The sequence below is a fragment of the Schistocerca serialis genome, chromosome 5 (genome assembly GCF_023864345.2).
Source record: "Schistocerca serialis cubense isolate TAMUIC-IGC-003099 chromosome 5, iqSchSeri2.2, whole genome shotgun sequence".
Taxonomy (NCBI): domain Eukaryota; kingdom Metazoa; phylum Arthropoda; class Insecta; order Orthoptera; family Acrididae; genus Schistocerca; species Schistocerca serialis.
In genome coordinates, this window is record NC_064642.1 from 164254060 (window position 1) to 164266231 (window position 12172).

At 44.8% G+C, this 12172-nt stretch overlaps 1 protein-coding gene and 1 long non-coding RNA gene across 2 annotated transcripts in view; both read right to left on the bottom strand.

Moving 5' to 3' along the window:
• The window catches only part of LOC126481820 (myc-associated zinc finger protein-like), a 240210-nt gene extending 238147 nt beyond the window's left edge, over positions 1 to 2063 (bottom strand). Inside the window, exon 1 of the mRNA XM_050105778.1 lies at positions 1849 to 2063. Coding sequence (XP_049961735.1) covers positions 1849 to 2010 — 162 coding nt within the window. The 5' untranslated portion in view covers positions 2011 to 2063. The remainder of the gene's footprint in view (positions 1 to 1848) is intronic.
• A 57-nt stretch (positions 2064 to 2120) lies between these two features.
• Positions 2121 to 12172, bottom strand: part of LOC126481261 (uncharacterized) — a 583716-nt gene continuing 573664 nt past the window's right edge. The window contains exon 4 of the long non-coding RNA XR_007587540.1: positions 2121 to 2220. This is a non-coding gene — a long non-coding RNA (uncharacterized LOC126481261). The remainder of the gene's footprint in view (positions 2221 to 12172) is intronic.

Consider the following 12172-nt stretch of genomic DNA (forward strand, 5'->3'; position numbering starts at 1 on the left):
TGAAACTAACGAAAGTTATTATTTATTTTGCAAAAATTCTGAAAAATCACAATGACACTTTTAGTTATGAATGGAACAAGTTATATCCTGGTTGTTTTCGGAATGTGAAGTTACTTTTCAAGGATAGGATTCGCTAATGAAATTTCTCCACAAAGTTTAAGATGGTAGTTAACTTGGCAGAATGGCTGAGAGGCACGCCTACTCAACTCGAATAATTATCCTTTAGAATGTTGCTAGGTACGGTCGAGGCTGTCGCGTGTGAAATGCTGTGAAGTGTACTGTTGTGGAGGAAATATGGGGCTCGCAACAGCTGTAGCGCACAGTACAGTAAGCTGAGATGACTGCTGTCTACGCCGCTTGCTGCTGACAAATAAGATAACTCTCGTTCTATCTGGATTGACTTTCGCCAGTCAAACTCTCCCTATGCCTTGATGAAGTCAAGGATTCCTATTCGCCCCTAGTCTAACTATTGGCGTTGTACACCGGTCAGATAACCAGTCCAACGCGATACCACTCAAAATTCGCTTGCAGGCGTTTAACTATGACTCTATCCGTTCACACCGCACAGTAAGTGTGTCGGCCAACACAGTGAACAACGCTTAATCGCAAGGACTCAATATAGAGTAGCCCTTTGATTCGCTCTCGACAGAGGTGCTCTCCCAGTGAAGTGCTGAGGAGAGGCTTGTTCCTCGCTCTTTCGGGTACACGTACGAGCGCGCAAGCTCTCGTTACATGTTCTCTCTCCAAGGGTGACAACGGAACGGCCTCTCCACGCCAGACGTAAAGGGGTATATCTTTCGGTCTCTTCCATTATTCCTTCAGGTCAAGGTATCAGAAATATCGTCTGCCAATCAGCATTGCTCTTCTAATATGGGAAAATGACGTTTCATTTAAGGCGATCAATCCGGAAATCTGTAGCACCGGCGTTTGGGGTTTGCTGTCTCCCTGTGAAAACCTCTGAAACTGCGTGCTCTGTTTGTAAAGAATGTGTAGGCTGGGTGCTCCCACGCAATGTAGCGGAATTTGCTTTTAAGCCGAACACGGGGTCGTTCTTCCTTTCACTCGGGCAAAAGTTGTCCGCTCCACGGCCGAGGTTGACTTGTCCTCTGAAGGGACCAGTCTCCCGGCGTGCAGTCTGCCTCTCTCTAACTAAAAGCTCCCTTGACCTTCATGTCTGGAATGTATGTGTGTACGCCAGCCTTGAGTATTTCAACCACAGTGCACTTACTTGTTATGTACATATCGTTTACATGAACTCATACAACATTGGCTTTATCTTATCGAGTTTGGGTTCGAATGAAGCGTCTTGATGTGCGGAACATGACTGTGAGGGCGGAACATTTAAGCAATGAAGGTCAGGAGACTACGACGTCTTACAATGGACACAAGTGTCCGAAGCTAGTCACCATTAAGAAATAAAAAATAAAAAAACATATACTTCTCAGACCACCTTATGACGGAGCTACGACCACTTATTTCAATTATAAGACAAGTTGCGGACATGTTTTGCACATGCAGCATGCTGCAGGCTAGTGCAAAGAAATATGCAATTTACGTATCGATGAAAAATGTAAAACGGAGCTAGTCTTACATAACAGTCTTTTGTAGGTGGCATTACTACATGCTATAGATTCCTTGATGTTACGCGCTCGGGCGGAGCTTCCTTACACGATTTTGGTCAAAGATGTGTTTTTGTTTTTGGAAGGGTGGAGAACTTGAGACATTTGCCAATGATTGCCACCTGGCGCGTAATGTACGGCTCGCAGACCTTAGAAGTAGGGCTTCAGGAGTCGATGCGATATGTACCGTGTAAGACAGGAGCTCGCGCTGCACAACTTTGCGACTGACCTGCACGGGTTTGACGGTGGGGCTGGCGGTCGTGGCGGGCGGCGAGGGCGGCAGGTCGAAGCGCACGCGGCGCACCGGCTTCTGGGACGGCGGCGAGGGCGGCGGCTTGTGGTCGCCGGCTGCCTGCCCGGGGGCCTGGACGGCGTCGCCGTTGAGTAGCATGGCAGCCTGCACGTCCGTGTAGGAGCGCGAGTAACGCCGCCCGCCCTGCCGGCACTGCACCGACACCCGCAGGGGCGGCGCGGAAGCGGAAGCGCCGGGGGCGGCGTCCGGGGGCGGCGGTGGCGACGAGAAGCGCTGGCTCAGCCCCAGCGCCGGCAGCTGCGCCACCTGCAGCACGGGCGAGCGGCCGCGCGTGCTGTACATGCTCGCCTGCACACAAGAGAGCACGACTCAGTTCTGGTTCCAGAAATTATTGCACAAAAATACTCTCGTAATCAACATGGAAATGAATATGACTCACAAAACAATCGAAGATGGTTTTTAAATATAGCAGTCTCTATTTCCATTACTCACATCTCATAATTAGTGTGCACAATATGTCATGTTTATCGTCTTATCTAAAAATTAAACAAAGTTACTAATAAATACATCTTTAAGTCGATAGCATAGATTAAAAACATTTAACAATATAACAAAGAATAATACATTTTACCTACTGAAGAAGAGTCAAAGAAACTGGTACACCTGCTTAATATCGTGAGGGCCCTCGCGAGCATCCAGAAGTGCCGCAACACGACGTCGCATAGACCCAACTAATGTCTGAAGTAGTGCTGGAGGGAACTGACATTACGAATCCTGCAGGGCTGTCCACAAATCAGTAAGAGTACGAGGGGGTGGAGGTCTCTTCTGAACAGCACGTTGCAAGGCATCCCAGGCATGCTCAATGACTGGGCAGTCTGGTGGCCAGGGGATGTGTTTACACCCAGAAGAGTGTTCCTGGAGCCACTCAGTAGCAATTCTGGACGTGTGGGGTGTCGCATTCTCCTTCTGGAATTGCCCAAGTCCGTCGGAATGCACAATGGGTACGAATGGATGCAGGTGCTTACGTACGTGTTACCTGTCAGAGTCGTATCTAGACGTCGGCGGGGCCAAATATCACTCCAACTACACACGCCCTACACCATTACAGAGCCTCCACCAACTTGAACAGTCCCCTGCTTCCAGAATGAGATTCTCACTCTGCAGCGGAGTTCGCAGAAGAGCTTCTGTAAAGTTTGGAAGGTAGGAGACGAGATACTGGCAGAAGTAAAGCTGTGAGTACCGGGCGTGAGTCGTGCTTCGGTAGCTCAGATGGTAGAGCACTTGCCCGCGAAAGGCAAAGGTCCCGAGTTCGAGTCTCGGTCGGGCACACAGTTTTAATCTGCCAGGAAGTTTCAGTCCCCTGCTGACATGCAGGGTCCATGGATTCATAAGATTGTCTCCATACCCGTACACGTCCATCCGTTCGATACCATTTGAAACGACACTTGTCAGACCAGGCTACACGTGTCCAGTTATCAGAAGTCCAATGTCGGGGTCGATGGGGCCAGGCGACGCGTAAGGCTTTGTGTCGTGCAGTCATCAACGGTACACGAGTGGGCCTTCGACTCCAAAAGCCCAAATCGGTTATGTTTCTTTGAATTGTTCGCACACTGACATTTGCTGATGACCAAGCACTGAAATCTGGAGCAATTTGCGGAAGGGTTGCACTCCTGTCACGTTGAACGACTCTCTTCAGTCGTCGTTGGTCCCGTTCTTACAGGATCTTTTTCCGACGGCAGCGATGTCGGAGATGCTTTACCGGATTCCTAATATTAACCGTACACACGTGAAATGGTCGTACTGGAAAATCCCCACTCATCGCTACCTCGAAGATGCTGTATCCTATAGCTCGTCGCCGACTATAACACTACGTTCAAACTCACTTGAATCTTGATAACCTGCCATTGTAGCAGCAGTAACCGCTGTAAGAACTGCGCTAGACACTTGTCTTGTATGGGCGTTACCGACCACAGCGCCATATTCTGCCTGTTTAAAAATCTCTGTATTTGAATACGTATGCCTATACCAGTTTCTTTACAGTTTCAGTGTATTAACGTTTGGTTTCATATTATTTTTAGATCTGAAGATAATCATTAAATGTGATTGAAACTAGTTACCAAGTGTGACTAATTGTAGCTAAGACTGCTACAACGAACGTTTTTAAAAATTTATACAGTTGTTCTTGTTTTATGACAGTATTTTATTGTATGTATGTATGTTAACCGGGGACCTAGAAACGACGGAGAGGCTCCGTCCCCGCCGCAGTGGTCCACAACCCCACGACGACTACCGCAGTTCACTTCACCCCTCCGCCGCCCCACACCGAACCCAGGGTTATTGTGCGGTTCGGCCCCCTGTGGACCTCCCAGGGAACGTCTCACACCAGACGAGTGTAACCCCTATGTTTGCGTGGTTGAGTAATGGTGGTGTACGCGTACGTGGAGAACTTGTTTGCGCAACAATCGCCGACATAGTGTAACTGAGGCGGAGTAAGGGGAACCAGCCCGCATTCGCCGAAGCAGATGGAAAACCGCCTAAAAACCATCCACAGACTGGCCGGTTCACCAGACCTCAACACAAATCCGCCGGGCGGATTCGTGCCGGGGACCAGGCGCTCCTTCCCGCCCGGAAATTTATGACAGAAAGTCCTCCATTATTAAAATCGATTGTTTTCTCTTCATCAAATATAAAATTGACATCTGATTTTCAAACATCCCACGACCTTCCCAAGCACGATGGTTTCAATAACAATGATTTGCGTTTCTTTTTCCAGAATGCTTTATTATTCACAAAATATAGCAACCGGGTGTTTTCCATAGTAAAAGACGATTCCTTTGCAATCGGCTTTGACATAAATGCCACTTAATGGCCCGTAGTTTCCCTTCATATTCGTTTCGGTAGCGCATGATCTTGCCCTTAAATACACACATCAACAAATATTTTGCATCGTCTCGATAGATCGTGGTGTGTGTTGCCTTTGTCGTGTGGTACTTTTGTGACAGGTCCTGGGCTGATCAGAAGTTCGGTCCTGATATTGTCTGTAAACATACAGAGTTAAAACGATCGCTGCTTGCGGGTAGAACGCCACACTCAAATGCAGCATTTCAAGTAAAGCGCCAGTAGGGTTGCATTAGAGACGTCTTTGGAACAATAGAGCGAACATCCATCATGCCGCGAAGGACAAACGGGACCAGTGATCGGGCCCACATCATCACTTAACGCGCAGAAGGCTTGGCAGCCAGGGAAACTACTCGACGTGTGCACCGGAGGCAGAAACATGTGTTGCGGAAATTGAATCGCTTCCAGTTCACAGTGGTGTAGACGCCTTGACAGGCCACAGGTCGTCCACGTTCGACAGGTGCACAGGTTGATCGATATCTACGACTCTTGAGCCAAAGGAACGATTAGATGAGTGCTCCACAAGATAACTCGGCGTTCGAAGAGGCTAAAGGACGTCGTGTATCACACGTAACCATTATATAGGGACTGCGTGATGTGAACCTCCGTTCCTGACGATCACTTCGAGCATCTCATAGTACAGCACAACGCCGTGGACTCCATTACTGAAGTACAACAAATATGCAGATTCCATGCGTCTGGTGTTCACGGACGAAACTCGGATCCGTTTGTATCTTAATAACCACAGATAACGTGTCTGGCAATAACCCAGTAATATCAAACGCCTCCAACGCTGTGTCCCACAAGTGCAACAAGGTGGTGGTGGAGTGATGTTCTGGCGTGACATTATGTGGCTAAAGTACCACCGCACACTTCTCGTGATTGCTGTCAGTAATCTTACTGTTATACGGCACAGGCAAGAGATTCTGTAACCAACAGAGGGACAGTATCATCAGCATTTTGATGACAATTTCGTCTTGATGGATTCTGACTCGCGTTCTCACCGCGCTGTTCTCGTGAACACATTCCTTCAGCATGTTAGGATCACCAGGATGTAGTGCTTTGACTGTTCTCCGGACATGAACCCCACCGAACATTTACACCTACAAGTATACTTTGTAAATCACACTTAACTGCCTGGCATTCAAATTTGGCACTGAACTCTCTGGTGAACAAATGAACACTGACTGGGCTGGGACACACCACAATCACACTGTGTTTTGGTGAAATGAAAAGTGCTTTACTGCGTTATTTGTGGAAAACACTTGTTATAGTTACGTGTTCACCACAACACCTCAGCATGATGCGGAGGATGGAAATGCTTGCCACACGAAAACGTAAGTAAAAATGAATATAGGGGCGAAAACATCGCAACAAGCTAAATTACATTCTAGAAGATAGGTTAACTTGCAGCTAAAAACTTTCTCATCTACATCGTTTGGTTACAGATGACAAGCTGCCTGTAGTAATTAACACACAAGTGATACACAAAATTCATGCACACCAAATGTAAAGGTATTTACAAAAAGAAACGATCTGTTGTTTGAACTAAATATGCACATAATTTTATAATCATTTAAAAAAAATGTTCACATTGCAGAATAAATAAAAACGAAAACCCACTGATGATGGCACAGTGGTGCTGAAACATGTTTGGGTACCGAGAAAAACGGTGTTTTGAATAACTGGCAGACCTCACATCCAACAATTTCAACTGCAAACACGGCCAACACAAGGAGCTGCAAATCGAAATAATGAATATTCACAATAATTCACTATTATTCCAAACTCGAACAGCGCGCCGAAGGAACGAACACCTATACGAGTAAGTTTCTGTGCGTTCTCTGATTTCCTCATTTTATTAAGATGATCGTTTCTCCCTATGCACGTCGGCGGCAACAAAGTAATTTCTCATTCGGAGGAAAAAGTTGGTGATTGAAATTTTGTCAGAAAATACCGCCGCAACAGAAACGCCTTTGTTTTAATAACGTCCACCCCAAATCCTGTATCATGTCCGTGACACGCTCTCCCCTATTTCACGAATACAAAACGCGCTGCAAAGTTTCGAAAATTCTCGACGTACTCCGTTGGTCCTATCCGGTAAGGATCCCACACCGCGCAGCAGAGGACGGACAAGCGTAGTGTAGGCAGCCTCTTTAGTAGATCTGTTGCATCTCCTAAGTTTTCTGCCAGTAAAAAGCAGTCGTCGGTTGGCCTTCCAGAGAAGCGGCTGAATGGGTTGAAAATAAATAAATCGCCGGGTCCTGATGGTATTTCAATTCGGTTTTACAGAGTGTACTCTACTGCATTGGCGCCTTACTTTGCTTGCATTTATCGCGAATCTCTTGCCCAACGTATTCTCAGTTCGAATACAATGAATTTCCTTGAGACTGAGAAGTTGCTGTCCATGCATCAGCACGGCTTTAAAAAGAATCGCTCATGCGAATAGCAACTCGCCCTTTTTTCTCATGATATCTTGCGAACCGTGGATGAAGAATATCAGACGGATGCCATATTCCTTGACTTCCGGAAAGCGTTTGACTCGGTGCCCCACTGCAGACTCCTAACTAAGGTACGAGCATATGGGATTGATTCCCAAGTATGTGAGTGGCTCGAAGACTTCTTAAGTAATAGAACCCAGTACGATGTCCTCGATGGTGAGTGTTCACCGGAGGTGAGGGTATCATCTGGAGTGCCCCAGGGAAGTGTGGTAGGTCAGCTGTTGTTTTCTATCTACATAAATGATCCTTTGGATTGGGTGGATAGCAATGTGCAGCTGTTTGCTGATGATGCTGTGGTGTACGGGAAGGTGTCGTCGTTGAGTGACTGTAGGAGGATACAAGATGACTTGGACAGGATTTCTGATTGGTGTGAAGAATGGCAGCTAACTCTAAATATAGATAAATGTAAATTAATGCAGATGAATAGGAAAAAGAATCCTGTAATGTTTTAATACTCCATTAGGAATGTAGCATTTGACACAGTCAAGTCGATTAAATATTTGTGCGTAAAATTGCAGAGCGATATGAAGTGCGAGAGGCATATAATGGCAGTTGTGGGGAAGGCGGATAGTCGTCTTCGATTCATTGGTAGAATTTTGGGAAGATGTGGGTCATCTGTAAAGGAGACCGATTATAAAACACTAATACGACCTATTCTTGAGTACTGCTCGAGCGTTTGGGATCCCTATCAGGTCGGATTGAGGGAGGACATAGAAGCAATTCAGAGGCGGGCTGCTAGATTTGTTACTGGTAGGTTTGATCATCACGCGAGTATTACGGAAACGCTTCAGGAACTCGGATGGGAGTCTCTAGAGGAAAGGAGGCGCTCTTTTCGTGAATCTCTACTGAGGAAATTTAGAGAACCAGCATTTGGGGCTGACTGCAGTACAATTTTACTGCCGCCAACTAACATTTCGCGGAAAGACCACAGAGATAAGATAATAGAGATTAGGGCTCGTACAGAGGCATATAGGCAGTCATTTTTCCCTCGTTCTGTTTGGGAATGGAACAGGGAGAGAAGATGCTAGTTGTGGTACGAGGTACCCTCCGCCATGCACCGTATGGTGGATTGCGGAGTATGTAGGTACCGACAATCTTTCTTTCCACGAACAATACGAGAATGGAATAGAAGGGAGAACCGATAGAGGTACTCAAAGTACCCTCCGCCACACACCGTCAGGTGGCTTGCGGAGTATGGATGTAAATGTAAATGTAAACGTAAACATTTCTAGTGTTCTTTTCAGCTGAAGTTTGTCGTAATTGTTATTCCTAGGTATTTAGTCGAATTTATGGCCGTTAGATTTGATTGATTTATCGTTTAACCGAAGTGAAAGGGATTCCTTTTAGCAATCATGTGGATGACCTCACATTTTTTGTTGTTTAGGGTCAGTTGTCAATCTTCGCACCATATAGATATCTTTTCTAAATCGTTTTGCAATTTTATTTTGATCTTCTGATAACTTTACTAGACGATAAACGACAGCATCGTCAGCAAAAACTCTAAAATGGCTGCTCAGATTGTCTCCTAAATCGTTTATATAGATAAGGGCCTATGACACTACCCTCGGAAATGCCAAAAATCATTTATTTTTTACTCGATTACTTTCCGTCATTTTCTACGAATTGTGACCTGTCTGACAGAAAATCACGAATCCAGTCGGATAACTGAGACTACACTCCAAAAGCACGCAATTTGATTACAAGTCGCTTGTGAAGTACAGTGCGAAAAGCCTTCCGGGATTAATTTGAAGTCCCTTGTGAATAACACTCAACACTTAGTGTGAGTAAAGTTGATGACGGTAATGTTTGGTTTGTGGGGCGCTCAACTGCGCGGTCATCAGCGCCCGTACAGTCCTGTCTGTTACACAGTCCAATTTTTACACGATCCAATCTAGCCACTGTCACGAATGATGATGATGATGAAATGATGAGAACAACACAAACACTCAGTCTCTGGGCAGAAAAAAATTCCCATCCCAGTGGTGAATCGAACCCGAGACCCCGCGATTCAGAGGCAGTGAGTAAAGAGCTAGTGTGTTTCACAAGAACGATGTTTTCTAAATCCCCGTTGACTGTGAGTGTCAATAGCCTGTTCTCTTCGAGGCATTTAATAATGTTTGAACACAGTGTATGTTCCAAAATCCTACTGCATATCAACTTTAATGATATGGGTCTGTAATTTAGTGGACTATTCCTATTGTCTTTCTTGAATATTGGTGTGATCTGTGCACCTTTTGAGTCTTTAGATACGAATCTTTCGTAGAGCGAACGATTGTATATGATTGTTAAGAGGGGAGCCATTGCATCAGCATACTCTAAAAGGAACCTAATTCATACACAATCTGCATCGGATCACTTGCTCTTATTAAGTAGGTTCGACTGGAACTAGCTGCCTCTGAACTTCGACAACGACCATGTACTCTAAGCGACTTACTCAAAATTGCCATTGAAGAATGGGACAATTTGGACCGGCACTGGCTTCATGTCTCGTCCATGTATGCCTACATTCGAACAAGGGGACTTTCCACAACCTATTGATATTGCTTAGGAGTACTGTGAAAATAAAACGCATGGGAAACGGACGATTTTGTCATTAGACAAATGTATTTTATTTTTATTTGGTGATATGGACACACAGAAAATGAATACATATGCATGTCTCAGAACCAGTTCTTGTTTCCTATGCGACGGATTTCGAAATAAAGGGGTGATGCAAAACTGTTTTTGGTGTGTGTCCGTGTTTCAAGAGCTTTGCCAAGCCTGCTAATGAACACTACAATTTCTGCTAAGTAGAATCTTTTTGGTTTGCGATGCGTATTCTGAGTTTCCTAGTCTTGTCTTCACGATCTCTACCGGAGAGGGATATGTGGGTAGCTGTTGTCGTTTGTTCATAGATTCATCACATAATACTCGTTCTTGTAACTTCAGAAGTAGGTTTTCGCGGGATAATTGGCGATCATATTCAAGCGTCCAGCTGTTCGGACAAATTTGTGATCCCTTGTGCCGTCTTTTCGTATGTGCGTTCAGTACTACCGCTTAGTTCTAATTGGTACAGGTACCTAGGATGGATCTCAATTGCAGACTGACAGCATTTTCCCAGCGTCTTGGCAACGAACGGAAGTCTGCCATCTACTTTATCTACGACTGAGCTTGAGGGATTATTCGATTTCATATCCATACAAGTTGTTACACTCAGGTATTTGTACGAGTTGACTGATTCCAGTTGTAACTCATTCATATTGTTGCCAGAGGATATTTCTTGTTTGCATTTTGTGAAGCCCACAATTTTACATTTCTGTGCATTTAAAGCTGATCGCCAAACTTTGCACGAATTTGAAATCTTATCAACGTCTGACTGGATACTTGCGCAGTCTTTCTTCAGAGAGAACTTTATTACGAAACTGCATCATCTACAAAAGTCCGATTTATCAGCAGACTCAAATAAGGTTACTGTTTGAAGGTGAGAAAATCGTGTTGCAAGCGATTCGCTAAATTGGACAAAGGCTGCGTCTTTGAAGTGCAGCACGGCGCTGCCTGCTGTGTAGTAGTCGCTTGTCTCCTGTACGCCCCCCCCTCCCGTTCCACCGACAACTTCTCACACCCTCTCCTTCCAAACGCCGCTGTCGTCAGGACAGGCGCCTATTCACGATGCACTGCTGGTGTGTTCCTTTAAAGCCTGACGTCAAACTTTGTTCTCTCTCCAGTCACTTGCTGCAGGCCGGTAGCTATACCACATTAGATTATAGATTATACTTAAGTCTGCTGCACTATGGCCCGGGGCCTTCTTGCTTCTCTTGCACCTCACTATGCAGACCTTATACGTTGATGCTCCTGGCCTGTTTATTTTCACATTGTTCCACTCTGGATTGTACGGTGCCTAAAAATTAAGATCGTTTGCAGCAGAGATATGCAGGAGTGTGTCGTGAATTAAGGAAAAAAACGTGAATTAGCAAAATTCGTGTTCTGATTTGGCGAGTAGCTATACTCTTTTATCGTCTATTAGACATTCCGGAAAGGGCTTCCTTTGCACGAAGAAGTCGGTTCTATGGAAAGGATATCTACAATCAGTTCCACAACAGAGTGTACGCTGTTATCTGTATGAAATAAAAAACACTATTATAAATATACGTTTATATGAAAATACATTTTATTATTAATTTCACAATTACGTAATAAATTCTGAAGCTGGCAGGGGTAAAATACAGGGAGCGAAAGGCTATTTACAATTTGTACAGAAACCAGATGGCAGCTATAAGAGTCGAGGGGCATGAAAGGGAAGCAGTGTTTGGGAAGGGAGTGAGACTGGGTTGTAGCCTTTCCCCGATGCTATCAATCTGTATATTGAGCAAGCAGTAAAGGAAGCAAAAGAAAAATTTGGAGTAGGTATTAAAATCCATGGAGGAGAAATAAAAACTTTGAGGTTTGCCGATGACATTGTAATTCTGTCAGACACAGCAAAGGACCTGGAAAAGCAAATGAGCGGAATGGACAGTGTCTTGTGTCTTGAAAGAAGGATATAAGATGAACATCAACAAACACAAAACGAGGATAATGGAATGTAGCCGAATTAAGTCGGTTGATGCTGAGGGAATTAGATTAGGAAATGAGACACTTAAAGTAGTAAAGGAGTTTTGCTATTTGGGGAGTAAAATAACTGATAATGGTCGAAGTAGAGAAGATGTAAAATGTAGACTGGCAATGGCAAGGACAGCGTTTCTGAAGAAGAGAAATTTGTTAACATTGAGTATAGATTTAAGTGTCAGGAAGTCGTTTCTGAAAGTATTTGTATGGAGTGTAGCGATGTTTGGAAGTGAAACATGGACGATAAATAGTTTGGACAAGAAGAAAATAGAAGCTTTTGAAATGTGGTGCTACAGAGGAATGCTGAAGATTAGATGGAT